The sequence below is a fragment of the Mesoplodon densirostris genome, chromosome 9 (genome assembly GCF_025265405.1).
Source record: "Mesoplodon densirostris isolate mMesDen1 chromosome 9, mMesDen1 primary haplotype, whole genome shotgun sequence".
NCBI lineage: Eukaryota > Metazoa > Chordata > Mammalia > Artiodactyla > Ziphiidae > Mesoplodon > Mesoplodon densirostris.
Genome location: NC_082669.1, coordinates 37405352 through 37432959, shown reverse-complemented (window position 1 = coordinate 37432959; position 27608 = coordinate 37405352). Strand labels below are relative to the sequence as shown.

Genomic DNA, 27608 nt, shown 5'->3' with positions numbered 1-27608 from the left:
ACTATACATAGAGAATCCTAAAGATGCCACCAGAAAGCTACTAGAGCTAATCAATGAATTTGGTAAATTTGCAGGATACAAAATTAATGCACAGAAATCTCTTGCATTCCTATACACTAATGATGAAAAATCTGAAAGAGGAATTAAGGAAACACTCCCATTTACCATTGCAACAAAAAGAATAAAATACCTGGGAATAAACCTAGCTAGGGAGACAAAAGACCTGTATGCAGAAAACTATAAGACACTGATTAAAGAAATTAAAGATGATACCAACAGATGGAGAGACATACCATGTTCTTGGATTGGAAGAATCAATATTGTGAAAATGACTATACTACCCAAAGCAATCTACAGATTCAATGCAATCCCTATCAAATTACCAATGGCATTTTCTATAGAACTAGAACAAAAAATCTTAAAATTTGTATGGAGACACAAAAGACCCCGAATAGTCAAAGCAGTCTTGATGGAAAGAAACGGAGCTGGAGGAATCAGACTCCCTGACTTTAGACTATATTGCAAAGCTACAGTAATGAAGACAATATGGTACTGGCACAGAAACAGAAACATAGATCCATGGAACAAGTTAGAAAGCCCCGAGCTAAACCCACACACCTATGGTCAACTAATCTATGACAAAGGAGGCAAGGATATACAATGGAGAAAAGACAGTCTCTTCAATAAGTGGTGCTGGGAAAAGTGGACAGCTACATGTAAAAGAATGAAATTAGAACACTCCCTAACACCATACACAAAAGTAAACTCAAAGTGGATTAGAGACCTAAATGTAAGAGTGGACGCTATAAAACTCTTAGAGGAAAATATAGGAAGAACACTCTTTGGCATAAATCACAGCAAGATTTTTTTGATCCACCTCCTACAGTAATGGAAATAAAAACAAAATAAACAAATGGGACCTAATGAAACTTCAGAGCTTTTGCACAGCAAAGGAAAGTGTAAACAAGACAAAAAGACAATGCTCAGAATGGGAGAAAATATTTGCAAAAGAATCAACGGACAAAGGATTAATCTCCAAAATATATAAATAGCTCATGCAGCTCAATATTAGAAAACAAACAACCCAATCCAAAAATGGGCAGAAGACCTAAATAGACATTTCTCCAAAGAAGACATACAGATGGCCAGGAAGCACATGAAAAGCTGTTCAACATCACTAATTATTAGAGAAATGCAAATCAAAAGTACAATGAAGTATCACGTCACACCAGTTAGAATGGCCATCATCAGAAAATCTGCAAACAGCAAATGCTTGAGAGGGTGTGGAGAAAAGGGAACCCTCTTGTACTGTTGGTGGGAATGTAAATTGATACAGCCACTATGGAGAACAGTACGGAGGTTCCTTAAAAAACGAAAAATCGAATTACCATATGATCCAGCAATCCCACTGCTGGAATATACCCTGAGAAAACCATAATTCAAAAAAGAGTCATGTACTCCAATGTTCATTGCAGCACTATTTATAATAGCCAGGACATGGAAGCAACCTAAATGCCCATTGACAGACGAATGGATAAAGAAGGTGTGGTACATATATACAATGGAATATTACTCAGCCATAAAAAGGAATGGAATTGAGTCATTTGTAGAGACGTGGATGGATCTAGAGACTGTCATAGAGAGTGAAGTAAGTCAGAAAGATAAAAACAAATATCGTATATTAATTCATGTATGTGTAACCTAGAACAATGGTACAGATGAACTGGTTTGCAGGGCACAAATTGAGACACGGATGTAGAACAAACGTATGGACACCAAGGGGGGAAAGCAGGGGTGGTGGTGGGGGTGGTGGTGTGATGAATTGGGCGAGTGGGATTGACGTGTATACACTGATGTGTATACAATTGATGACTAATAACGTGCTGTATAAAAAAATAAGTAAAATGAAATTTAAAAAAATAAAATAAGAAAATCAAAAAAAGAAAAAGAAAGTAAATGGATTAAACTCCCCAATCAAAATACATAGATTGGCAGAATGGATTTAAAAAGAAAACAGGATTTAATTATATGCTGTCTATAAGAGATTCACTGTGGATATAATGACACACATAGAAGTTTGGGACCCTAATCAATAGGACTGGTGTCCTTATAAGAAGAGAAATAGACACAAGATGCATGCACAGAAAAAAGGCCACATGAGGATGCAGTGAGAAGATACCCATCTGCAAGCCAAGGAGAGACGCCTCTGGAGAAACTAAACCTGCCATAGCTTTGATCTTGGACTTCCTGTCTCCAGACTGGGGGAAAATAAATTTCTGTTGTTTAAGAAAAAAAAAAGTATATGGCAGTTAATTTTATATTAGTTTCAAATAAGTGATTAAAAGGTTATATGTATGACCCTAAAAAAAAAAAAAAAGAAAAGAAATACCGTGACCAAGTGGCATTTATTCCCGGGATGCAAGGCTGGTTTAATTTTCAAAAACCAATCAATGTAGGGACTTCCCTGGCAGTCCAATGGTTAATATTCCATGCTCCCAATGCAGGGGGCACAGGTTCGAGACCTGGTCAGGGAACTAAGATCCCACATGCCACATGGCAGGTGTAAAAAAAAAAAAAATTAGTGTATTCCATCATATTAACAGGCTAATGAGAGGGAGGTTGGGGTTACTGTAAAAGGGCAACACAGGGATCGTTGTGGTGAAGGAAATATTCTGCATCTTGACTGTACCGGTGTCAGTACTGTAGCTGTGATGTTGTATGTAGTTTTACAAGATGTCACTGTTGGGGGAAACTGGGTAAAGGGTACAGGAATTTCTGTATTTGTTATTTCTTGCAACTATATGTAAATGTACAGTTATCTCAAAATAAGTTATTTACCAATTAAGAAAAAAAAACCTAAACAAACCTGTAAAATGCATAGTCTTTATATTCTAAACATGTTAGAGGGAAGTCAATCTCAGAATTCCTACTAGAAGTGGTTTTAATGTGGCTATTTAAAATGTAGATTATTTATGATTTGTATTATTTAGTCAAATCCATTCTTTAGCTTTTGTTTTCTTACTTAAGAAAAATGAGGCTTATTTTATGTTCCTAGGCATTTATTTGTATTTAAAGTTTGATGAGAACATGTCAATCTACTCATGAGACCTAAACAGTGTGCCTTGCAGCCTTAAGTAGGGAAGTAATAAAATATTTGTTGAATGATATAATTTATTCAGCACTCACTAGGAGAAGGTAGCTGTATTAAAAATGTAAAAGACTAACAATTAATGTACATTTAATTACAGAGTTTATGAGGCTTTTGAAACCACTTTTACCTAGCAGTTTGCTCCGATATTTGAATTCGTTCATATTCCTTAGGCAGCATTCTTGTTTTATTGCTAGCTTCATAATAAAACTTTACAGTGAGTAATGAATCAAGAAGTGACTTCTAAGTTTTCTCCCTTGTACAATAAAGCAGATGTTAGTGGTGGTAAAATATTAATTTGAATTTGAAAAATATTAATAAGGAAAAGTTTTTGACTTAGATACTTTAAACACTTAATGTATTTTTTTTTATGGCTGCTTTGGGCCTTAGTTGCTGTGTGTGGGCTTTCTCTAGTTGTGGTGAGCAGGGGCTACCCTTCGTTGAGGTGCGCTGGCTTCTCACTGCAGTGACTTCTCTTGTTGTGGAGCACAGGCTCTAGGCACATGGGCTTCAGTAGTTGTGGCATGCAGCCTCAGTAGTTGTGGCTCATGGGCTTAGTTGCTCTGTGGCATGTGGGATCTTCCTGGACCAGGGATTAAACTTGTGTCCCCTGCATTGGCAGGTGGATTCTTAACCACTGTGCCACCAGGGAAGTCCCACACTTATGTATTTTATTTTCAATAGTCATTTTTGCATTTTACTACAATTGAATTTCTTTTTTGTGTACACATGGCTATTTTTATTTGTATCTGCCTCTCTTCACATTAAGAATACAAATAATAAAACCTATTGAGATATAAATAAGAGATAAATCAACAGAGACCTATAAGTATGAGGTCCACAAAGGCATGTGTACTTGGTGTTTGTGCTGGTCCTTTTCTTGGTTGCCTTCAGATTTGTTCCTTTACTTTTCTCTGTTTTGTATCTCAAGGGAGGGTGATTCTAGTGGGTGGCACTTTCTAAGTTCCTAAATCAACTAGCTACTGCCTGGGTTCAGCCAATGAGAAGTACTGGCAGGAGTCCAGAATGTAGGAGGAAAAGAGAGGCTAGGGTATTTTTCTCCTTTTCTGCTTCAGGTGATGTCTCCTTTGTAGCGCCACCTTCTGCCAGACAGCCTCCTTGGCTCTGTATTCCACTAGGTGTCCTTGGACTTGGGCTGTTGTAACATTACTGATTTTTCCCTCTGTTCCTTAGGCTTGGGATGATAGTGCCTTCCTGCTGTGCCTCACAATCTCTTGATTATGTTTATTGTAGCAAGAATCTTTTTATATCCAATATCTTTATTATATTTAATAGCAATGTAACCTCCTTTTTTGTTTTGTTTTGTTATATTCATTCGTTTGTTTTATTTTTTAGATTCCATTATATCCTCCTTTTGATTTTTGTATACTGTGGAATAATCGGGCTAGGTGCTATTTTGATAGTATGTGTGTTCTTATGTGTGTTTGTATTAGCCTGTTTTTTGTTGTTTTTCCCTTAAACTATTTGATTTCTTCTCCCAGAGCAGGGAAACTTAAAGCAGGAGCAGAACAACCTTAAAGGGTTTTATTTCCTAAGTCTGGTTCTTCATGTTAATCTCAACCATGATACCACCTACTAAACATGAATCAGACATTCAGCAAATGTTCATTTCCAACATTTGTTGACTGTCTACTATGGGATAAAGCATCAAGCTGGATGAGCTGAGTAAAAGGATATGATATGGTCTCCACTTCCAGGTTGTTTTTAGGGGTTCTGAACCGGGTCCCGTGGTAGGAGTTCTTATTGCTAGCACTTTCAGTGATAGGGCTTTGTGGGGAAGTACTGTGGACTCCCATATAGTGTAAACATATAATTCCCATAACTATATAGTCACATGAAATGTAGACAAAAAATTGTAATGTGAATCTAGAGAAAGGGTGAGTTTTGCTGTGTTCAAAGGGATCACTGTGGTTTTTCAACTAACTAATTTTATATATCGAACAAGGTAATTTAGATTTTAGTCTTTTAAAATATTTTATTAAAACAATTGATTTTAGAAAATTTGAAAGGAGGATATATGATAATTTAGAACATTGTTAAAATAATATATAGTTTTTTCTGATTAAACCCAACTTTGCCTTTGAGTACTTTTTTGATGGAAAACTGATTACTTAACTTACAAATTATAAGTTTAAAATAAAATGAATTTTTCCAAAGAGAATTGGTGTAAGCATTTATCAAAGGCTGTGGACACCACTATTCTGCAGCATCGTAATAAAATATAAGCAGGAAGCTCAGATATATGCTACATGGATTTTAGATTGGAAACGTAGTGGCCTTTGTCACTGTTATAACCCAAATTATTTGTAATAAAAGAACCTGACAATGTGTGTGTGTGTGTGTGAAAAAAAAAGTGTATGCATGTGGAAAGTAATAACATAAAAGGGAAAAATTATTGTGGTAGTCTGAAGATATATGTACATTTTCTCTAAAGAAGCAATAGTGAAATGCAATGTGTAGATTTCATTTGAATTCTGATTCAAGCAAATCAACTGTAAGAAGACATTTTTCAGATAATCAGGAAAATCTGGATATGGACCAGGTGTTAAACTACTTAAATTAAGAAATTACTGGGCTTCCCTGGTGGCGCAATTGTTGAGAGTCCGCCTGCCGATGCAGGGGACGCGGGTTCGTGCCCCGGTCCGGGAGGATCCCACATGCCGTGGAGCGGCTGGGCCCGTGAGCCGTGGCTGCTGAGCCTGCGTGTCTGGAGCCTGTGCTCCGCAATGGGAGAGGCCCGCGTACTGCAAAAAAAAAAAAAAAAAAAAAAGAAATTACTATAAATTTTGTTAAGCATGATAATCCACAATGGTTAAGTTCTTTAAAAGTTAAAGGTGCATTCCGAAGAATTTACGGTGAAATGACATGATGTCGGGGATTTGACTTAAAATACTGTTGGAGAAAAAAGGTGGAAGGGGAGAGATGAACCAAGAATGGCAAAATATTGTTCATTGTGAAAGCCAAGTGATGAGAATTAGGTCCACGAGTACTCATTGTACTATTCTATCTCTGCTTGTGTATGTTTGAAATTTTCCAAAATTAAAAAAATTGAAAATGTTAAAAAATCATGAGATACAGTATACTACTCACCATTTAGACACCATAGAGGTATATATATATATATATATTCTTTTTGCATCTGCGTTGTAGTGGAAAACCCTGAATTTGGGGCCTTGGAAGCAAAAGACTGGGGTCTGAATTCTAGTTTTCCTACCTGCTAAAAATGTTCACTTTTTTTTAAAAATAAATTTTTTTTAATTTTATTTTTGGCTGAGTTGGGTCTTCATTGCTGCGCATGGGCTTTCTCTAGTGCAGCGAGCAGGGGCTACTCTTTGTTGCGGTGCACAGGCTTCTCATTGCAGTGGCTTCTTGTTGCGGAGCACGGAGGCATGTGGGCTTCAGTGGTTGTAGTACGCGGGCTCTAGAGCGCAGGCTCAGTAGTTGTGGCGCACGGGCTTAGTTGCTCCGCGGCATATGGGATCTTCCCCGCCCAGGGCTCAAACCGGTTTCCCCTGCATTGGCAGGCGGATTCTTAACCACTGTGCCACCAGGGAAGCCCCTAAAATGTTTACTTTTTCAGTCTATTTTATACAGAAAAAAATATACATGTATACTGAATATTACAATAACTAATAACAAGTAAGGTTTGTTGAGACCTTGTGTACCACACGTTGAGCTAAACCTTACGTATCGTTTAATCCTCATTACTAATGAAAATATTAAATAACGTATGGAAAAAAAAAACCCCTGGGGCTTCCCTGGTGGCGCAGTGGTTGGGAGTCCGCCTGCCGATGCAGGGGACACGGGTTCGTGCCTCGGTCCAGGAGGATCCCACATGCCGCGGAGCGGCTGGGCCTGTGGGCCATGGCCGCTGGGCCTGCGTGTCCGGAGCCTGTGCTCCGCAGCGGGAGAGGCCACAGCAGTGAGAGGCCTGCGTACCGCAAAAAAAAAAAAACAACCCTGATGTGCACATATACATATATATATATACACAGACCCAAATATATATATATATAAAATACATATACATTACAATAAATTTATTAGTATTTGATTTTAAAGAACCCCAACTTTTCCTTTAATTGCTATTCCTAACTGTAACTAATCAGTGAGTAGGCTGTACCTTTATAATTCATGTCGCACTTCAGCTTGGTGTCAAACCTCTGAGGGCTTTAGCTTCATTTTATGTTAACATGATGGTAAGCTTCCCACCCCAGTCTATTCTATGTAGCCTTCTCTGGCCTGGGTTGCCTACTTCTTCAAGTATTATACATGAAGTGGCTGCCAGGGAAAAACAGATTCAGCAGTTATCTTTTAATCTTGTTGCTGGAAGATTCTTTAAAATATATATTTTTTAACTTACCAAATACTATTATAACTCTTGATTGAAAGGTTTTAATAAAGAAATGCCCCCTCTCCCTAATCTTTTATTTTGAAAATTCTCAGCCTACAGAAAGTTAGGGAAAATTATGTGGTAAACATCATATATCTTTCCTCTAGATTCATCATTTGCTAAAAATTTTTCTATATTTTTATCTTTCCTTCTCTATACAAATATATATGCTTTTAGGGGGTACCATTTGAAACAAGTTGTACATATCATGACATTTTTATCCCTAAATACTTCTTATCAAATAATCTTTCATATACTTTTTTTCTTGTGCATACCCACTAAACTAGAATATTTAAATGTTCACGATGAATGATGCCAAAAGATACACTGCTTGATTTCCTCCATCACTAGACTTTCTCCAAATAGTTTTTCCCCTCACTTTATATTACATTGATTTTTTTGTTGATTTATTTCTAATCACTTTTTACAACCACCTGCTACCACTACTCTCACTACTCCTTTCTGAAATCTGTTTTTCTTTTTTCACTTTAAGAAAATTATGGTAAAATGTATGTAACATAAAATTTGCCATCTTAACCATTTTTTTAAAAACTTATTTTATTTGTTTATTGTTGGCTGCGTTGGGTCTTTGTTGCTGCACGCGGGCTTTCTCTCCTTGCAGTGAGCAGGGGCTACTCTTCGTTGTGGTGCGTGGGCTTCTCATTGCGGTGGCTTCTCTTGTTGCAGAGCACAGGCTCTAGGTCACTGGCTTCAGTAGTTGTGGCTCGCGGGCTATAGAGTGGAGGCTCAGTAGCTGTGGCGCACAGGCTTAGGTGCTCCACGGCATGTGGGATCTTCCTAGACCAGGGCTCGAACCTGTGTCCCCTGCATTGTCAGGTGGATTCTTAACCACTGCACCACCAGGGAAGCCCTGCCATCTTAACCATTTTTAGGTGTACAGTTCAGTGGCATTAATTATATTCAATGTAGTACAGCCATCACTACTACCTAAAACATGCATCACTCCGAACAATAAACTGTAACCTTACCATTAAGTAGTAACTTGCCATTCCCCGCTTCCCCTGGTCTTTGGTAACCTCTATTCTACCTTCTGTCTCTATGTATTTTTCTCTTCTAGGTAGTCCAAATAAGTGGAATCATACAGTATTTGTCCTTTTTTTGTCTGGCTTATTTCACTTTGCATAATGTCTTCAAGATTCATCCATTTTGTATCATGTATCAGAACGTCATTCCTTTTTATGGCTAAATAATATTCCCTGTATGTTAATACCACATTTTGTTGATCTTTTGATCTACTGATGGACACTTAGGTTGTTTCCACCTTTTGGCTATTGTGAATAATTCTGAAATAAACATTGGTATACAAGTATCTCTTTGAGTCTCTGCTTTCACTTTTTTGGGGTAGATACCTAGGAGTGGAATTACTGAGTCACATGGTTGTTTTATTTTTAGCTTTTTGAGAAACTGCCGAACTGTTTTCTGTGGTGGCTGTGTCATTCTATATTCCTACCAGCAGTGTATGAGGGTCCCAGTTTCTTCACATTTTTGCCAGTGCTTATTTTCCCTTTCTTTCTTTTTTTTTTTTTCCCTTTCTTTGATTATAGCCATCCTAGTAGACGTAAAGTGGTATTTCATTGTGATGTTGGGTATCTTTTCATGTGCTTATTGTTTATTTGCATATCTTCTTTGGAGAAATGTTTATTCAAGTCCTTTGCTGATTTTAAAAATTGAGTGGTTTATCTTTTTGTTGTTGGGTTTAGCAGTTCTTTATATGTTCTTGATACTAAGCCCTTGTCAGATATATGATTTGCAAATATTTTCTTCCATTCTCTGAATTGTCTTTTCACTTTCTGGATAATATCTTTTGATGTCCAAAAGTTTTAAACTTTGATGAAGTCCAATTTATCTGTTTTTTCTTCTGCTTCTGCTTTTTCTGATAGCTTAGTAACAGAACCATCTGCAACTTTATGAGTTGTTGTTAAATGGTTTTTCCCCTGATCACAGATTAAGGTTTGAGCTGCCTTTTTTGGTCCAGGATCAACAAAAAATAACAATATTAGTTGCCACTGACTGAATACGTAATATGTGTTAGGTGCCATTGGGAAACCTGAGAAAAGAGGATTCTAAGGAAGCAAAGGGTCAAAATATCATTCTTTCCAGGTAAATTCTACTGAAACCCTTTAACCTCCCAGAGAGATTAGAAGATACAGTCTTTGCCATCATTTTCTAGTCAGAACTAGTATCTGTACTGCACTGATCGGGCTCCTGGCATCTGCTCTGGATCCTAGGCTGCCCCTAAACTTCAGCCTGTGGAGGTTCCAGGTTTCTCATTTCTACATTTCCTTGAATTTCTTAGTTAGCTCAGCTAGTTTTTGTTTTTGTTTTTGTTTTTTTTTTTTTGCGGTACGCGGGCCTCTCACTGCCGTGGCCTCTCCCATTGCGGAGCACAGGCTCCGGACGTGCAGGCTCAGTGGCCATGGCTCACGGGCCCAGCTGCTCCGCGGCATGTGGGATCTTCCCGGACCGGGGCACAAACCCGTGTCCCCTGCATCGGCAGGTGGACCCTCAACCACTGTGCCACCAGGGAAGCCCCTTCAGCTAGTTTTTTACCTTACCTGCCTAGTCCACAGTCGTCTTTACCGACTAAGAAACTCAAAGTAAATGGGTTCCTTACAGAGGGACTAACATTTTAAACCATTTAAACTTTACATCTGTTTTATTGCACTAGGAAAGTAAGTTTCCCCACATTTATAACTCTGAAATTCCATTAAGAAGCTCTGTATGTGATGCTATTCATTAAAATAGTTAGGCTTTTTCTATGTGTGGTATGAGTGCTTTCCCTCTAGTATATTTTCTTTCAGATGACTCGATAATTGTTCACTTTTCCCCTCAAACTATGAAAACACAAATATTAAGTGCTCTATCAGTCTTTAATATGGTTTATTCTCATTTTTTTCCCCTAGCTGATCTAAAAAGAACAATTGCTGTCCTTTTGGATGACATTTTACAACGTTTGGTAAAGCTGGAGAACAAAGTCGACTATATTGTTGTAAACGGCTCAGCAACCAACACTACCAATGGTACTAGTGGGAATCTGGTGCCTGTGACGACAAATAAAAGAATAAATGTATCAGGCAGCATTAGATAGCAGTTGAAGATCAGCTTGTGCTGCTACGTTCACCGTGGATTATATCCTATGGCAGAAAAGCTTTTATATCGCTGGCTAGCATAGAGTAATATACAATAAAACCTCTATGCATTTTCAAGGAATATGCTGGATTCATGGAACTCTAATTCTGTATATAAATTTTAAAAGTTATTAGTTTGCTTTCAGGCACAACTCTTCAATGCTGTACTATATCCTTAAAGGGAATTTGGTAACATGGTTGATGTAGTAAGCAGGTAGGTGATCTTTGTATAAATCTTTGTGTTTGAGATCAAGTTGAAACAAAAACACTGAAAGACATGGATTCATTTCTATAAAATATTTATTTAAATATATAACATGTTTTTCAGACAAGTGAAGAATATTGTTACTGAATCATTCTGTCATTTGTTATCAGTAGATGTGACTGTTTGACTAATACTATTAGAAAATGTGCTTACTTCCAGTACTTACTATATTTTGTTATTCAGATTATGAGCAGAGAGAAAGGAAGTATAATGTTGAAAATAATGTTTTGAAATCATGACCCAAAGAATGTCTTCATTTGCACTATCCCTTCAGAAAAACTGGAGGTTAATTGTATATTTTAAAAAATTACATTTATAAGAGTGTAATCTTGAAATGGGTAGTAGCCACTGTTCGTAACCTATTCTAAACATTGGGACAATTAAATAACATTAAAATAGTAATCTCTAATCTCATATGTAACATTTTCTTATATACTTATATATATATATATATATATATAAGTATATATATCTGTTCTGAAGAATAAAAGATTTTTATGATGAGATTAAAAATAAGTATTCATGATTTTCATATACATGAATGTTAATTTAAAAGTGTAACCCTTTGATTATGTTGTCAAGAAAGCACATTATTTCCATATTCTGGTGATTTTTGCTTATATTATATTGGCAAGGGAGAGAGAAACTGAGATATTTGTGAGACTGGGACTCTTAAGGACCTTAGCCAGATGTATATAATAAAAGTATTTGTGTTGCATTAAACTGCTTGGAGAATGGTAACATTATAGTACGTAGAATATCCTGCTTTATGAAATTTTGGATTTGTATAATAGATACGTTAGATATTCATTTTATATAATGAGCACTTAAAAAGAATTAAGAATGTTTAAAATGTAATTTAAATTATGAAGATGGACTATCTTTTCAGGAAAACAGCTCTTCTATATAGCACAAGAGATCTTAATCTTGGGTAATTCTACTATAGAGCAAAGTACACCTTTATTTAAATTTACCTTGTAGCAAATTTAATTGCCATATGGTGCCCTATGTTTCATAGTATTTATTCTCTATAACAACTGCTTAAGTGCAGCTAGCTTCTAGATTTAGACTGTATTGAATTTAGTTTTAGATGTTGTATTGTTTATTATTACAATGTGCTACCAGACATAGTAGCAATAATTATAATGTTTTATTAAAGTAAGTATGAGAAAATATTTCATGAAAGGTATCTTTTCAGACTCTTCCCTGTACCCTACCTTTATGTGAAGAAATTATTTATATACCATTTCCAGGTAAAGTTTGGAATAATTGTTCAGTCTCTCATTAGATGTTGACATTTTTGTTTTTTGTTTTTGTTTTCAGGGATGAAATAAAATGTATTATTTGTACTTTAAAGTGTTATCATAAGTTTTTCCTTTAATGGTGATTATGCATTTAATAAATGGTAAATGATTAAAAGGAATCTTAGATAATTTGGGTTTTGTTCCATGAATTCCAGATAGCTGTTTCAAAAGAGAAAAATGGAAGATTGCCTTGTTCAGGTTAGGAGAGTCTGAGTTTAGGGATTGATGGGAACAAATCTGGGGATTGTGATTGGAGGTGGTTCCTAGGCTTGTACTGTCAAGTCGAAGTTTATTGTTGAGTTTTTTTAAATTTAAACTTAAATTTTAAAATTTTATATTGGAGTATAGTTGATTAATAATGTTGTGTTAGTTTCAGGTGTACAGCAAAGTAATTCAGTTATACATAAATATGTATCTATTCTTTTTCAGATTCTTTTCCCATTTAGGTTATTACAGAGTACTGAGCAGAGTTCCCTGTGCTATACAGTAGGTCCTTGTTGGTTATCTATTTTAATAGCAATGTATACACATCAATCCCAAACTCCCAATCTGTCCCTACCCTCAACACTTCCTTCCTGTTAACCATAAGTTTATTCTCTAAGTCTGTGAGTCTGTTTCTGTTATGTAAATAAGTTCATTTGTATCTTTTTTTTTTTTAGGTTTCGCTTATAAGCTGATATCATATATTTATCTTTCTCTGTCTGACTTACTTCACTTAGTATGATAATCTCCAGGTCCATCTGTGTTGCTGAAAATGGCATTATTTCATTCATTTTAATGGCTGAATAATATTCCATTGTATATATCTAACACACCTTCTTTATCCATTCCTCTGTTTATGGACATTTAGGTTGCTTCCATGTCTTGGCTATTGTAAACATTGCTGCAATGAACATGGGGTACATGTATCCTTTCCTTTTTTAAAAAAATTAATTAGTTGATTTTTGGCTGCATTGTGTCTTTGTTGCTGCATGTGGGCTTTCTCTAGTTGCGGCAAGCAGGGGCTACTTTTCGTTGTGCGTGGGCTTCTCACTGTGGTGGCTTCTCTTGTTGCGGAGCAGAGGCGCTTGGCGCGCAGGCTTCAGTAGTTCTGGCTCCTGGGCCCTAGAACACAGGCTCAGTAGTTGTGGCGCATGGGCTTAGTTGCTCTGAGGCATGTGGGATCTTCCCGGACCAGGGCTTGAACCTGTGTCCCCTGCATTGGCAGGCAGATTCTTAACCACTGTGCCACCAGGGAAGTCTCACATGTATCCTTTCAAACCATGTTTTTCTCCAGATATATGCCCAGGAGTGGGATTGCTAGATCTTATGATGACTCTATTTTTAGTTTTTTAAGGAACCTCCATATGTGGCTGCACCAGTTTACATTTCCACCAACAGTGTAGGAGGGTTCCTTTTTCTCCACACTCTCTCCAGGATTTATTGTTTGTAGACTTTATGATGATTGCCATTCTGACTGGTGTGAGGTGATACCATAGTTTTGATTTGCATTTCTCTAATAATTAGCCGTGTTGAACATCTTTTCATGTGCCTCTTGGCCACCTGCATGTCTTCTTTGGAGAAATGTCTATTTAGGTCTTCTACCCATTTTTTGATTGGGTTGTTTGTTTTTTTCATATTGAGCTGCATGAGCTGTTTGTAAATTTTGGAGATATTAAATCCCTTGTCAGTTGCATTGTTTGCAAATATTTTCTCCCATTCTGTGGGTTGTCTTTTTGTTTTGCTTATGGTTTCCTTTGCTGTGCAAAAGCGTTTGAGTTTAATTAGGTCCCATTTGTTTAATTTTGTTTTTATTTTCATTACTCTAGGAGACAGATCAAAAAAAGATATGCTGTGATTTATGTCAGAGAGTGTTCTGCCTATATATTCCTCTAAGAGTTTTATAGTATCCAGTCTTACATTTAGGTCTTTAATCCATTTGGAGTTTATTTTTGTGTGTGGTGTTAAAGAATGTTCTAATTTCATCTTTTTGCGTGTAGCTATCCAGTTTTCCCAGTACCATTTATTGAAGAGACTATCTTTTCTCCATTGTGTAGTCTTGCCTCCTTTGTTATAGATTAATCGACCATAGATTCGTGGGTTTATTTCTGGGTTTTCTATCCTGTTCCATTGATCTATATTTCTTCTTTTTGTGCCAGTACCATACCGTTTGATGACTATAGCTTTGTAGTATAGTCTGAAGTCAGGGAGCCTGATTCCTCCAGCTCTGATTTTCTTTCTCAAGATTGCTTTGGCTATTTGGGGTCTTTTGTGTCTCCATACAAATTTTAAGATTTTTTGTTCTAGTTCTGTGAAAAGTGCCATTGGTAATTTGATAGGGATTGTATTGAACCTGTTGATTGCCTTGATTAGTATAGTCATTTTGAGAATATTGATTCCTGCAATCAGAGAACATGGTATATCTCTCCATCTGTTCTTATCATCTTTGATTTATTTTATCAGCATCTTACAGTTTTCGGAGTACAGGTTGTTTGCCTCCTCAGGTAAGTTTATTCCTAGATGTTTTATTTTTTTTGATATGATGGTAAATGGGTTGTTTCTTTAATTTCTCTTTCTGATCTTTCGTTGTTAGTGTATAGAAATGCAACCAGTTTCTGTGTATTAACACATTATTGACTGGGGGATTTTTGCAGAAACTAACACCTGTGGCTGGCAATTTGTAATGTAAGTGAATATTGAAACACCCGTGTTTGAGTAAATAAATATCAACAACTTTTTTTGCACTTAATGTATTTATTTGAAACTTCGTACATGTCATACTAAAGCATTCTAATATTTCATTAGAGTGTGATAGGCAGTATAGCAGGCACCTCTGTTCAGGGGAACAGAACATCTATTACAAATATACTGTGTTTCACTGCACTTTCCCCTGGAAGAGCAGACTCTACACTTTCCGGTGGCACTTTTTTTCAGTCCTCTGGGTATTATTTCCTCTAGAATATGTTCTTTTATTTTACCTGATAGTCGACAAGGTGGATCTTTGTTGGGAGCTCTTTTAGAAATGCCACAAGAAGGACCAGGTGCGGGACTAACACTGCATTCACCAGAATGGTCAGTTACCCATTCTCTAGCTACTGCTAACAAAATTTGCTTGTAAGTCATTTTGTTCTGTACATTAAGGCTACAATAAGTTTTAAACGGCTCTAGGCGTGCATGCTTCAGTAGTTGTGGCACACGGGCTTAGTTGCTCCGCGGCATGTGGGATCTTCCCAGACCAGGGCTTGAACCCGTGTCACCTGCAGTGGCATGCGAATTCTTAACCACTGCGCCACCAGGGAATTCCTCCTTTTTCATTTCTAATTTTATTGATTTGAGCCCTCTCTCTCTTTTTCTTGGTGAGTCTGGCTACAGGTTTATCAATTTTGTTTATCTTTTCAAAGAACCGGCTGTTAGTTTCATTGATCTTTTCTATTGTTTTCTTCATTTCTATTTCATTTATTTCTGCTCTTTATGATTTCTTTCCTTCTACTAACTTTGGGTTTTGTTTGTTCTTCTGTCCCTAGTTGCTGTAGGTGTAAGGTTAGGTTGTTTATTTGAGATTTTTCTCGTTTCCTGAGGTAAGATTGTATTGCTATAAACTTCCCTCTTAGAACTGCTTTTGCTGTGTCCCATAGGTTTTCGAGTGAATTAGAGTCTAATTCACTGATATAACCTGGGCATATACAATTGTGTACACATATACATTATGGGTCTGGCACATAATAGGTGCCTGATAAATATTTGTTAATGCAAGTTCCTCAGCCATTTTATACTTTTTGCTTTGTGCATCTGTACCTTTATATTAAAAAAAGACATTCTTTTTGTACAACATATCATGAACTTATTTCCAAGCCAGTAAGTATATAACTTTCATGGTTATTTCATTGTGTGAAATGAATATCACAGTTGATATATCTTTCACTCAATTATTGGGCATTTTGGTTGCATATAAAAGATTTAGACCTTGGTGTGGGACAAATCTAAAGCCTGCCCTCTTTCCATTATTCCTTGTTGTCTAGATGCTAGAGGGTAACCTAATAAAGTGTGGTTAATATCCATTTGGGGGAGACAAAATAAAGTGTTGAATTATCTCTACTGGAAGAACAGAGAAAATCCAAAACTGGTGGTCATCCTCAGGCTTTGTTTTATATCATGAGCAGCAGGCTAGAACCATTTTGTGAAGTAGGGAAAAGACTGAGAATAAAATGTACAGTGGCTAATCCATAATTGGGTTAGAGAACTGGGAGGGGATTGGTTAGTAGTCAAACTTGTGCTTAATCAGATCAGGTTTGTCATTTTATAGCTTTTGGCTTAAAACAAATCAGTAATATTAGTGTGTATTTAGGTAAGGAAGTTAAGCCATAGAGATTTTTTTTTAATTACTGTGTTTTTTTTAGATTTTATCAATGTTAGTATCTTTCAGACATCTTTCCTGAATGAGCTTAGGACCTCCAGTGAGTCCTTATTAGGTCAAGTGTAACTTCACAGTTGCTTCTAAGTGTTGATTAGCATCATCATTCATTTAAATAAATCATTATTTTTCATTTAGTTTTCTCAGGTGCTTAATTCATCCAGCCACCCACTCTTTCTTTACTATCTCATACTGATTAGACTTTTTTTTCAGGCAAAGAAGTAAACTATGGTTCTGAGGATTGTTTTTAAGTGGGATGGTGATATGAGATATAATAAGAAAGCTTGAGGAGAGGAAACATTTTGAACCACTGGTGTTTGGGAATTTACCCATAACAGGTTATGTTCAATTTTGGGGTAAATGTGTTTTTTGTTTGCTTGTTTGTTTTTCATCTTCATGAGTTTGAGAAGGAGGAAAAAATCCCCTGTTATTTTTTTCTTCAAATCTGAACTAGGAGTTTCAGGCCCCAAACCTTGAGTGGACGATTGAATCAGGAGAGGCCAGAAAGGGGCCCTCTGCCAGGTGAGAGGGGCCACTGGCCCCTGCTTCCTGAAAGAGACTCTATACCTTGTATAGTAAAACTGTTCAAAACCATAAAATGCTCTGGGAGGAAGGATTTAGAGCAGGAAGGATTTGGAGAATTTATTTTTAATAATATCCCTCATGTGATGAGATCATTACAGTAACAGTTATGGAGCATTTACTAAGGGCTGTGCCCTGCACTGTGCTTATCACGTACAGTGTCTTGTTTTAATATGCAAAACAGCTTTGTGAGGTAGGTTCTGTTACCCCCATTTTCACAGATCTTTTAAGCTGCACAGCAGAGATTCAGACCCAGAAGGGTTGATCTCCAGAGTCTGTGCTCTTGACCACTGTACGTTACCAGCTGTTCTGCCAATCTGGGCTTAAATAAGCTCAAGCATTCCCCTTCCCTAATCTTGTCCCCAAGACTTACAAACTTCTCTGCTCTGATCCAAGAGAGATGGCCTCACTGTGTCCTCAACGGCCTGGGTTAGCAGAGCGCACAGAGTCTGCAAAGGCGTCACACAGTATGTGTTGGGCCCCCAGGCAGGGACCCCAGGCATTGGTGGTAACCCCACCCAGGCTAATGGCCCAGGATGGCTGGGTTTGGGGGTGACGGGAGATGAATACATGCCATGGTATTTGGGAGCTTATGAACACGCCTGCCATGATAGCGGCTCTTACATCCTGTCTTGGAATAAAGGGAAACAAGGAATCGGCTTAGTGCATATTCTCCAGGATGAAGAGAATCTTCTCAGTCTCCTCATTAAGGCCATTTTTTTGTATCCAGCATGGGATTCAGGGCACTATCAACTCACCTACGGCAGTTCTCCATCAATGTCAAGTCTAGTACTAAGATATTATTGGCAAGGCTTAGGTTAGGGACTTTCTGGGGCCAAAATATTTCCACTTATTGGAGAACAGAGTGGGATTCAAGACCACATTCTTGGTCTATTATTTTTCCCTTTGTAATCTCTTTGGGTTTCACACATGTATCATTTGATGACTTTTAAAGGAGCCTCAGATTGTCTTGATATTGACTTGATATGTCTGACCTAAGCGTTTCATAGAATATCTCTGAGTTTTCTAAAATACTGTCTGAGCCTTAAAAACCTCTAGCCATTTCTCCAAAGCTTTCCTGTTGATTTGAGAGCATTTTAAATTTCAGAAGCTCTGGGTCCATCTTTTTTCTTTATCTGGAAGACTGCTGCCTACTGCACATGGTCCATGCACTGATAATGAGACTGGAATTGATCTCTCCATGGAGAACCGAGGAAAAACTTTCATGGAAATCCTCTTTTTAGCATCTTCTTTATTGCTTGTCCTATATAATAAAAGGGCAACTCTTTCTCTGGTCTTCCCCTGAAGCTGATGTATTTAAAAATAGAATGAATGTAAAGAATGCTTGTTGTGAACTGTAAGAGTGCATTTTAGCTAAAAATGGCTTTCTCCTTTTAGCTTCCAGGCGAAGACACAGAGGAGAAAGGCAGGCAGAAGTTGGGGGTTGGAGGGTTGACATATTAATATAGTTTGTTTTCTTTTTCTCTGCTGGCTGCTGTCATTTTCTGCCTTGGAAAGTACCTAAGTGGTGCTTGGAAATAAACTCTCCCAGGGAAGGTGGTATGAATATTGATAGTTTTAATTAAAAATCACTTTCTGTCTCTTTGCATGACTTAATTCTTCTTACCTTTTTTCCTAAATATCACGTGTTAAAAACAATATTGAGTTTAAATACAGTGCTAAGTAACCATGGTTAACAGCAGAAGACAGGTAGCTCTTTCTTTGATTAAAACAAGTGACTTCTAACAGAGCCTCAGCTGAGGGGCTTGAAGACTGCATAAGTGGTCACTCTACCTTCTGTTTCTAGAAATAAATTTTTCCTAAGGCTAAAAAGGAAGCCAAGGCCACAGCTCTGAAAGGGGGAGGTTTTTCTTACTGTCGATTAGTGCTCAGTTAACTTTATTAGGAAAGTAATTAGCTTGGGAAAGACTTTAAGTTATACCTTCTACACCTTTCTTCAGAGAGTCTTCACATACACTGATGCTAAGGTGGGGAGAATTGGTTTCTTCACAATGCAGAAGGCTAGATGGAAAGTATTCTTTGCCTCTGCAAAACCAAGATAACTAGTATTTCTTGCTGATGATAAGGCATGAGGGCTGGCTGCATAGAAGAAGTGTCCCAACTCTAGGCACAGCTGGGACCCTTTGCCATCTTACAATGTCCTGTTGGAATTCCAAGCAGATGAAGCCGAGCCCAGAAGTAGTCACAACTATGAAACAATCCTGTTGTCAGGCTTTGGCTGCCCTAATTTATATCATGTAGTTCGGATTTGTTCTTTTCCATTTCCTTGCCTGGAATGCCTTTCTCTTACTCTCTTTGGTTTGAGTACGATTAGTTTTTCCAATGTGTTTCTCAAGTTTTACCTACTTAGTATTACAAGTTTTCCGTTCCCAGCCTTAAGAGATCGCCCTTTTCTCTGGAATCCCGTTGTGACTTGTCCCTGCTTCATGCATTTAGTCCTTCATTCACACTGTTCCCTCTGTCTGATTACGCTTCTCCCAGGTCTTTGCACGAGTGGCTTTTTCTTGAGAAATTCTTCAAGTCTGAACTGAATGCCACTTCTACAGAGAGACCTTCTCTCACTACCATTCTAAAGTAGGAGGTCTTTCTGTATATTCAGAGACCGTCAGGTTCCTAGTATCCAGCACAATAACTAGCACATAGTAAATGTTTGTTGAATGAATTAACAAATGAATTTGTTATTTCAATTTAATGTGTAATGATTTTCAGCTTAAGAACAAAAACTTTGGGAGTAAATTCAAACTATGAATTAGAAAGAACTGAAATCTTTAAAATACTGAGTCTTTCATTCCGCAAATATGGTAACTCTCAAAATTTATTAAGGTCTTCTTTAAAGTTTCTCAGTAACTTTTGTAAGTTTCCTTGCAGAAGCTTTATATGTGTCTTGTTTTATTAGGTTGGCCAAAAGGTTCGTTCGGGTTTTTCCCTAAGATGGTTCTAGTAGCACTTAGTTGTCTTTAACTTCATTCGAAACAATTTTTTTAGATTGTATTGTGATGGCTGTCATAACAGCGTGCATTGAAAACAAAAAATCATTAAAATTGGTGAATTTTTGCGTGGCCATTTTAATATTGAAGATGGAAGAAAAAAACATTTTTGGCATATTATGCTTTATTATTTCAAGAAAGGGGAAAGCACAACTGAAACGCAAAAAAAGATTTGTGCAATGTGTGGAGAAGGTGCTGTGACTGATTGAACATGTCAGAAGTGGTTTGTGAAGTTTTGTGCTGGAGATTTCTTGCTGGAAGGTTCTCCACGGTCGGGTAGACCAGTTGAAGTTGATAGCGATCAAATTGAGACATTAATTGAGAACAATCAACATTATACCACGTGGGAGGTAGCCGACATACTCAAAATACCCAAATCAAGCGTTGAAAATCATTTGCACCGGCTTGGTTATGTTCATTGCTTTAACGTTTGGGTTCCATATAAGTTAAGCGAAAAAAACCTTCTTGACGGTACTTCCACATGCGATTCTCTACTTAAACGTAAGGAAACGTTCCGTTTTTAAAGCAAATTGTGATGCGTGATGAAAAGTGGATACTGTACAATAACGTGGAATGGAAGAGACCATGGGGCAAGTGAAATGAACAACTACCAACCACACCAAAGGCCGGCCCTCATCCAAAGAAGGTGACGTATATATGATGGGATTGGAAGGGTGTCCTCTACTATGAGCTCCTTCCAGAAAACCAAACAATTAATTCCAACAAGTGCTGCTCCCAATTAGACCAACTGAAAGTAGCACTCAACGAAAAGTTCCAGAATTAGTCAATAGAAAGTGCATAATCTTCCATCTGGATAACGTAAGACCACATGTTTCTTTGATGACCAAGCAAAAACTGTTACAGCTTGGCTGGGAAGTTCTGCTTCATCCGCTCTATTCACTAGACATTGCACCTTTGGATTTCCATTTATTTCAGTCTTTACAAAATTCTCATAATGGAAAAAAATTTCAATTCCCTGGAAGGCTGTAAAAGGCACCTGGAACAGTTCTTTGCTCAAAAAGATGAAAAGTTTTGGGAAGATGGAATTATGAAGTTGCCTGAAAAATGGCAGAAGGTAGTGGAACAAAACGGTGAATGTGTTCAGCAAAGTTCCTGGTAAAAATGAAAAGTGCGTCTTTTATTTTTATTTAAAAACCGAAGGAACTTTTTGGCCTGCCCAATATTTATTACCAGATGTAATTTATAAATAGTATCTCTTTACATTTCATTTTTATTACTTGCCTATAGAAAAATAAAAAGAACAAAAACTTTGATAACTCCTAGAATTGAGACATAAACAGAGGAGATGCAACGCATGTCTGCTTGTGTAAGGAACTAAGAAATTTTCTGCAAAGTAATTCATGCTAGTAGATGAAATCTGTGGGATGCCAGGGTATGTTTCAAGGGGAGTAGTACGAGTAAACAGGAATGACTCTGCCTGTTCTGCTCATATTCTCTGTGATCTCCTAGTTTTTCTCTGGGGATCTTGAGAAAAATGTTTTTGTTTATCTTTAAACAGTGTTTAATGCACATCTGACTGTATTATGATAGATGGATATAATTTAAATAAGACATGATCAAACTTTTAATCCAGTTATTTCTATGCAAAAAAGTCATTATGTATTTTAATATAGAAAATAAATATGATTTTTGAAGTTGATTTTTAAAAATACTTTAGCATTTTAAAGTTGAAGTTGAGAAAATTTGTTTCTTAACTTCCATTACTTTAATAGTATGACTTTTGGCAAATATGTGATTTCTGACTCAGTGCCTTCAATTCCAAAGCATTGATGATGCCTATCCTTTGTGACCCCATGGGGTTTTGGTACAATAAACAGAGTATATCTAAAACCCTTTGAGTTCTTAGGAAGGAAATATATAAAATAAGTATAATGAAATTATTCATCTCAAGTTCCTAGCACGAGGCCTTGCACAGAGTTGGTTCAATACATATTTATTAATTTATCACGAGAAAAGGAGTCTGTGGGATAGCACTTATAAAGCAATAGAAAGATATTTTACATTTCTACATTTCTTAGATTGTGTCACAATGCAGTCCACATCCAGGACTTAGAGTTTTCTAAAGAACTCTGTTACATGGTACAGTGTTTCAAATGGCAGGTTATGATCCATTAGGGAGATAGGATATCAATTTAATGGGTTATGGCTAGCATTTTGAAGTAATGGAATAAAATGGAAATAAATATCAGATGGCATCATAAGTAATAACAGTATTTCCTGAAACTTTTGATTCATATATCTGAGTGTGTGTGTGTTTCCTGGGTCATGATGTAAAATATATTTCTTCGGTAGGTTGAGGTTAAAAAAAGTTTTGAAGGCCACTGATATAATTATACAGATTATAATTTACACAGAGCTGTTCTCGTTTTGCTTGATTTAAGAAGACAAATAATTGGAACAGAATTGTAGTTTGCTGCTAAGCAGCAAGGAAAATAACAGAATTCTATGCCAGAAAAGCTGTATAGAACTCCCCCCACTGCAACCCCGGGTGGGGAGGTAATTAGAAGAAACTAAAATACACCTGCTTTACTAATCAAGTCATGTCCTGGGAGGTCCTTGGTCAATTTTTTTTTCCTTTGGCCATGCCGTGTAGCATGTGGGATCTTAGTTCCCTGACCGGGGATCGAACCCGTGCCCCCTGCCGTGGAAGCATGGAGCCCTAACCACTGAACCACCAGGGAATTTCCTGGTCAAATTTTTCTTTATAAGCTTCCCTCCCCTCATACTGTGCAATTAATGATTTTCTCATTTCTTATAGGAAACAAATGGCACTGTCAAATTATGACTATCAACTAATGTTTTTAAGTCACACCAAGAACTGTGCACATCCTATCATGAAGACAAATTTTACATATTGCTTAGAAGGAATGAAAATTTATATTGTTCACATTCCTGTAACAAGTCCCTCTCTTTCTTCAAATTATGCTAAGTTGCTACTTAATATATCTACCTGAGGAAAGCTTCCTCACTGAACCTATTTCAAATGAGGCGACAGAGCTTTACATTTATTTTCAACATTTTACTATGAAAAGTTCATCCATACAGCAAGGTTGAAAGGATATGCCCACCATCTAGATTCTACCATTAATTCTTTTGTTATACTCTGCCACATCTATCCATTAAACCATTTTATTTTTTTATGCTCTTTGAAACAAATTACAGTTTTCCGCCACTTTTCCCTAAACATTAACATGCACGTTATTAACTCAAGTTCAGTATTTAAAGTTTCTTCTCTAGATGTAAAGTTTATATACAATGAAATGCACACATTTTTAGCATACATTAGCTGAGTTTTGACAAATTCATTAGCCTGCTACCCAACTTCTGTTAATATGTAGAACACTACCATCCCACCAAAAAGGCCCCTTATACCGTCCCTAGTCAAATCCTACCCCACCCCAAGGCAGTTTTTTCCACCATAGATTAATTTTGCCTATTCTAGAATTTCATATAAATGGAACCATACAGTGTGTGCTCTTGTTTCTGGCTGCTTTCACTCATCATAATGTTTCCGATTTTCATTTATGTTGTAGTGTGTGTAATTTATTTGATGCTGAGTAGTATTTCATTATATGAACGTAACACAGTTTGTATATTTTTTCTCCTATTGATAAACATTTGGGCTCTTTCTAGTTTAGGGCTATTATGATAAAACTGCTGTGAACGTTCTCTTTTTTTAAATATTTATTTGGCTGCGTCGGGTCTTAGTTGCTGCACGTGGGATTCATTGCTGCAATGCGCCAGCTCAGTAGTTGCAGCACACGGGCTCTAGAGGGCACGGGCTCAGTCGTTGTGGCACATGGGCTTAGCCGCCCCGCAGCATGTAGGATCTTAGTTCTCTGACCAGGGATTGAACCCATGTCCCCTGCATTGGAAGACAGATTCTTAGCCACTGCACCACCAGGAATTCCAATGAACATTCTTATAGAAGTCTTTTTTGTGAACATAAATTTTCATTTCTTTTGGATAGATACCTAGGAGTGACATTACTGGGTCGTATGGTAAGTGTGTTAAGAAATGCACTGTGTCTTCCAAAGTGGTTGTGCATTTGGCACTCTCACTGGCAGTAGAGTTTTGATTAGATGTCTCCACATTTGCCCATGCTCAGGGAGGTAATAGCAGGGCCATCCATAGCACCTCACTCCTTTGGAACAGTTGCTCCATTGTGCCTACAGGACATAGTTGTAGATGGTGAGCAAACACGTAATGTTGTGTGAGTGGAGGTCCCGAACTGTTTATGCACACACCGGAAAAAAGAAAGTTCTACCAGCAGAAGGATGAAAAAGCATTGTCTTCGAGACAGAGAATAAAGGGACTAATAGAAGGACCCTTGGACCAGCCTCTGTCTGTTGGTGTCCCCAAACTTATCTCATTGCTAATTTAAAGAAAGGCCTAGCCCAGAGGAGAGAGTAACTCTTTGGCAATATTCTAAACCAAGTTGCTACCTATTTCCCTGGGAATAATTGTGTGTGTGTGTGTGTGTGTGTGTGTATGTGTATATATTTGTTTTCTTGTACTGTACATTTACTGCACAACTCTCAGGTACCTGTAGAATGGGTTTTTAATTTCTATTCCATATTCCTGTCAGTTTGCATGTTTTTCTTTATTCTGTTAATATGGTGAATTGCATTGATTGATTTTCAGATATTAAATCAACATTGCATTAAATGTTGTAATGTGTTATTTCTTTTTTATGTTATTGGATTCAATTTGCTATTTTGTTTTAGGGGTTTTTAAATCAATAGATTTATGAGATTTATGAAAAAAAATGGTCTGTAATTTTCTGTCCTTGTAAGTCCTTCAGTTTTGGTATTGAGTTTATTCTGATATCATAAGACAAGTTGAAAAGTATTCTCTATAAGAGCATGTATAAGATTAATATTATTTCTTTGTTAATTTAGAAGTCACTAGTGAAGTGATATGGCCTGGAGATTTCTTTTGGGAAAGGTCTTTAATTATGGGTTCATTTTCTTTCATAGGTATAGGGTTATTTAGATTTACTTTTTTTTTTTTTTTTTTTTTTTTGCTGTACGCGGGCCTCTCACTGCTGTGGCCTCTCCCGTTGCGGAGCACAGGCTCCGGACACACAGGCTCCGCGGCCATGGCTCGCGGGCCCAGCCGCTCCGCGGCATGTGGGATCTTCCGGGATCGGGGCACGAACCCGTGTCCCCTGCATCGGCAGGCGGACTCTCAACCACTGCGCCACCAGGGAAGCCCCTAGATTTACTTTTAATTCTTGTGTTAGTTTTAGTAAGTTGGTTTTTCTCTATTTTTCTTGTCCATTTAAATTTTCAAGTTTATTGGCATAAAGTTGTTGGTAATATCTTATTGTCCTTTTTATATCTACTGCATGGTTTGTAATGACGTTGCCTTTCATTTGTATTAGTTTTTGCTTTGCTCTTCAATTGTTTCTTAGATAAAAGTTAGCATTTTATGCCCACTGTCTGTGACATGATTTATACATTTAAAAACATTTTCTGGAGATCACTTCATAACAGTATTCAAGAGTCTTTCTCATTTTTAAATGTTGCACAGTACTTAATTGTGTGGCTGTTCATGCCTCCGGTCCCCTCTTTTTTTTTTTTGCGGTACGCGGGCCTCTCACTGTTGTGGCCTCTCCCATTGCAGAGCACAGGCTCCGGACGCGCAGGCCCAGCGGCCATGGCTCACAGGCCCAGCCGCTCCGCGGCATGTGGAATCTTCCCAGACCGGGGCACGAACCCGTGTCCCCTGCATCGGCAGGTGGACTCTCAACCACCGCGCCACCAGGGAAGCCCCCAGTCCCCTTTTAATGAATGTTTGGTTTGTTTTCAGTCTTTTTACAGTAACAAATAGTGCTGAAGGGAATACCTTTGTATGTATGTATTAAAACAAACTTGCTGGTTATGATCTCATTTATATGTGGAATCTCAAACAAAAACAAAAACCAAGTTCATAGAACAGATTGGTGGTTGTTAGAGGTGGGAGTTGGAGGGTGGGCAGATGGGTAAAGGGAGTCGAAAGGTACAAATTTCCATTTATAAAATAAAAAAAAAAACAAAACAAACAAACAAAAAAAACACACAGGGCCTCCCTGGTGGCGCAAGTGGTTGAGAGTCCGCCTGCCGATGCAGGGGATGCGGGTTCGTGCCCCGGTCTGGGAGGATCCCATGTGCCGCGGAGCGGCTGGGCCCGTGAGCTATGGCCGCTGAGCCTGCGCGTCCGGAGCCTGCGCGTCCGGAGCCTGTGCTCCGCAACGGGGGAGGCCACAGCGGTGAGAGGCCTGCATACCGCAAAAAAAAAAATAAAATAAAATAAAAAAAAATAAATGTCGTGGTGATGTAGTGTGCAGCATGGCGAGTATAGTTAATAATACTCTATTGCATGATTGAAAATCGCTAAGGGAGTAGTAAATCATCAAAGCTCATGTCACGAAAAAAATTCCATAACTATGTATGGTGATATATGTTAACTAGACTTACTGTGGTGATCATTGCACAGTGTATACAAATATCGAATCATTATGTTATGTACCTAAGTTGTATGTTATGTACCTAACATATAAAGTTGTATGTCAGTTATACCTCAATAAAAAATTAAGTAAAAAAATTTTTTGCTAGTGTTATTTTTGGGATAGATTTCTAGAAATGGGATTTCCTAAAAATGGGGGAGGGGCAATAACTATAGATTAAATTTAAGAGCTTTAACAACCAAATACAGTAGATGATCCTTGATTGGATCCTGCTATGAAAAAGTAAGCTATAAATAACACTTTGAGGACATGGGTAAATTTAAATATAGAGTGGGTGTGAGATGAAACTAGAGAGCTATTTTCATGTTGGGGAGGAAATACCATTGTATTTAGATAGGAGAATTTTTTCTTTTCTTTTAGAAGTGAAGTATTTTGGCATAAAATGTCTTAATGTGTGACACTTACTTTGAAACAGCTCAACCACAATAATAAAAAATGAAATAGATTGATAAATCAATAAAGCTAATATGACAGAATGTTAATAATGGCTGAATCTTAGTGGATTTATAGGCGTTCATTGTACTATTTTTTCTACTTTTCTATATGTTTGTAAATTTCATAATAAAAATAAAAAAAATTATACAAGCATATATATTATGTATCTAGTGAGTTATTCTTGTATTATTTTATCTTTACATGTGACTTTATGCATAATAAGGATTTTTTCTTAAAAACATTTTGTCTGATACTAATGATCTCATAATCCTCTTATATAGTATCTCAAAATACTAGTGTAATTTCTTTTGGTTAATATTTGCCTGGAAGTTGGTCCAGAGGTTGCAGCTGCAGAGGAACCACCCAAGGAGAGCTGCAAAG

The 27608-nt window shown here is 37.3% G+C and overlaps 1 protein-coding gene across 1 annotated transcript in view; it reads left to right on the top strand.

The window, feature by feature from the left end:
* The window catches only part of CCDC126 (coiled-coil domain containing 126), a 50896-nt gene extending 39512 nt beyond the window's left edge, over window positions 1–11384 (top strand). Inside the window, exon 3 of the mRNA XM_060108464.1 lies at window positions 10487–11384. Within this exon, the coding sequence (XP_059964447.1) occupies window positions 10487–10671 (185 nt within the window). The 3' untranslated portion in view covers window positions 10672–11384. The remainder of the gene's footprint in view (window positions 1–10486) is intronic.
* Window positions 11385–27608: the final 16224 nt, after the last annotated feature.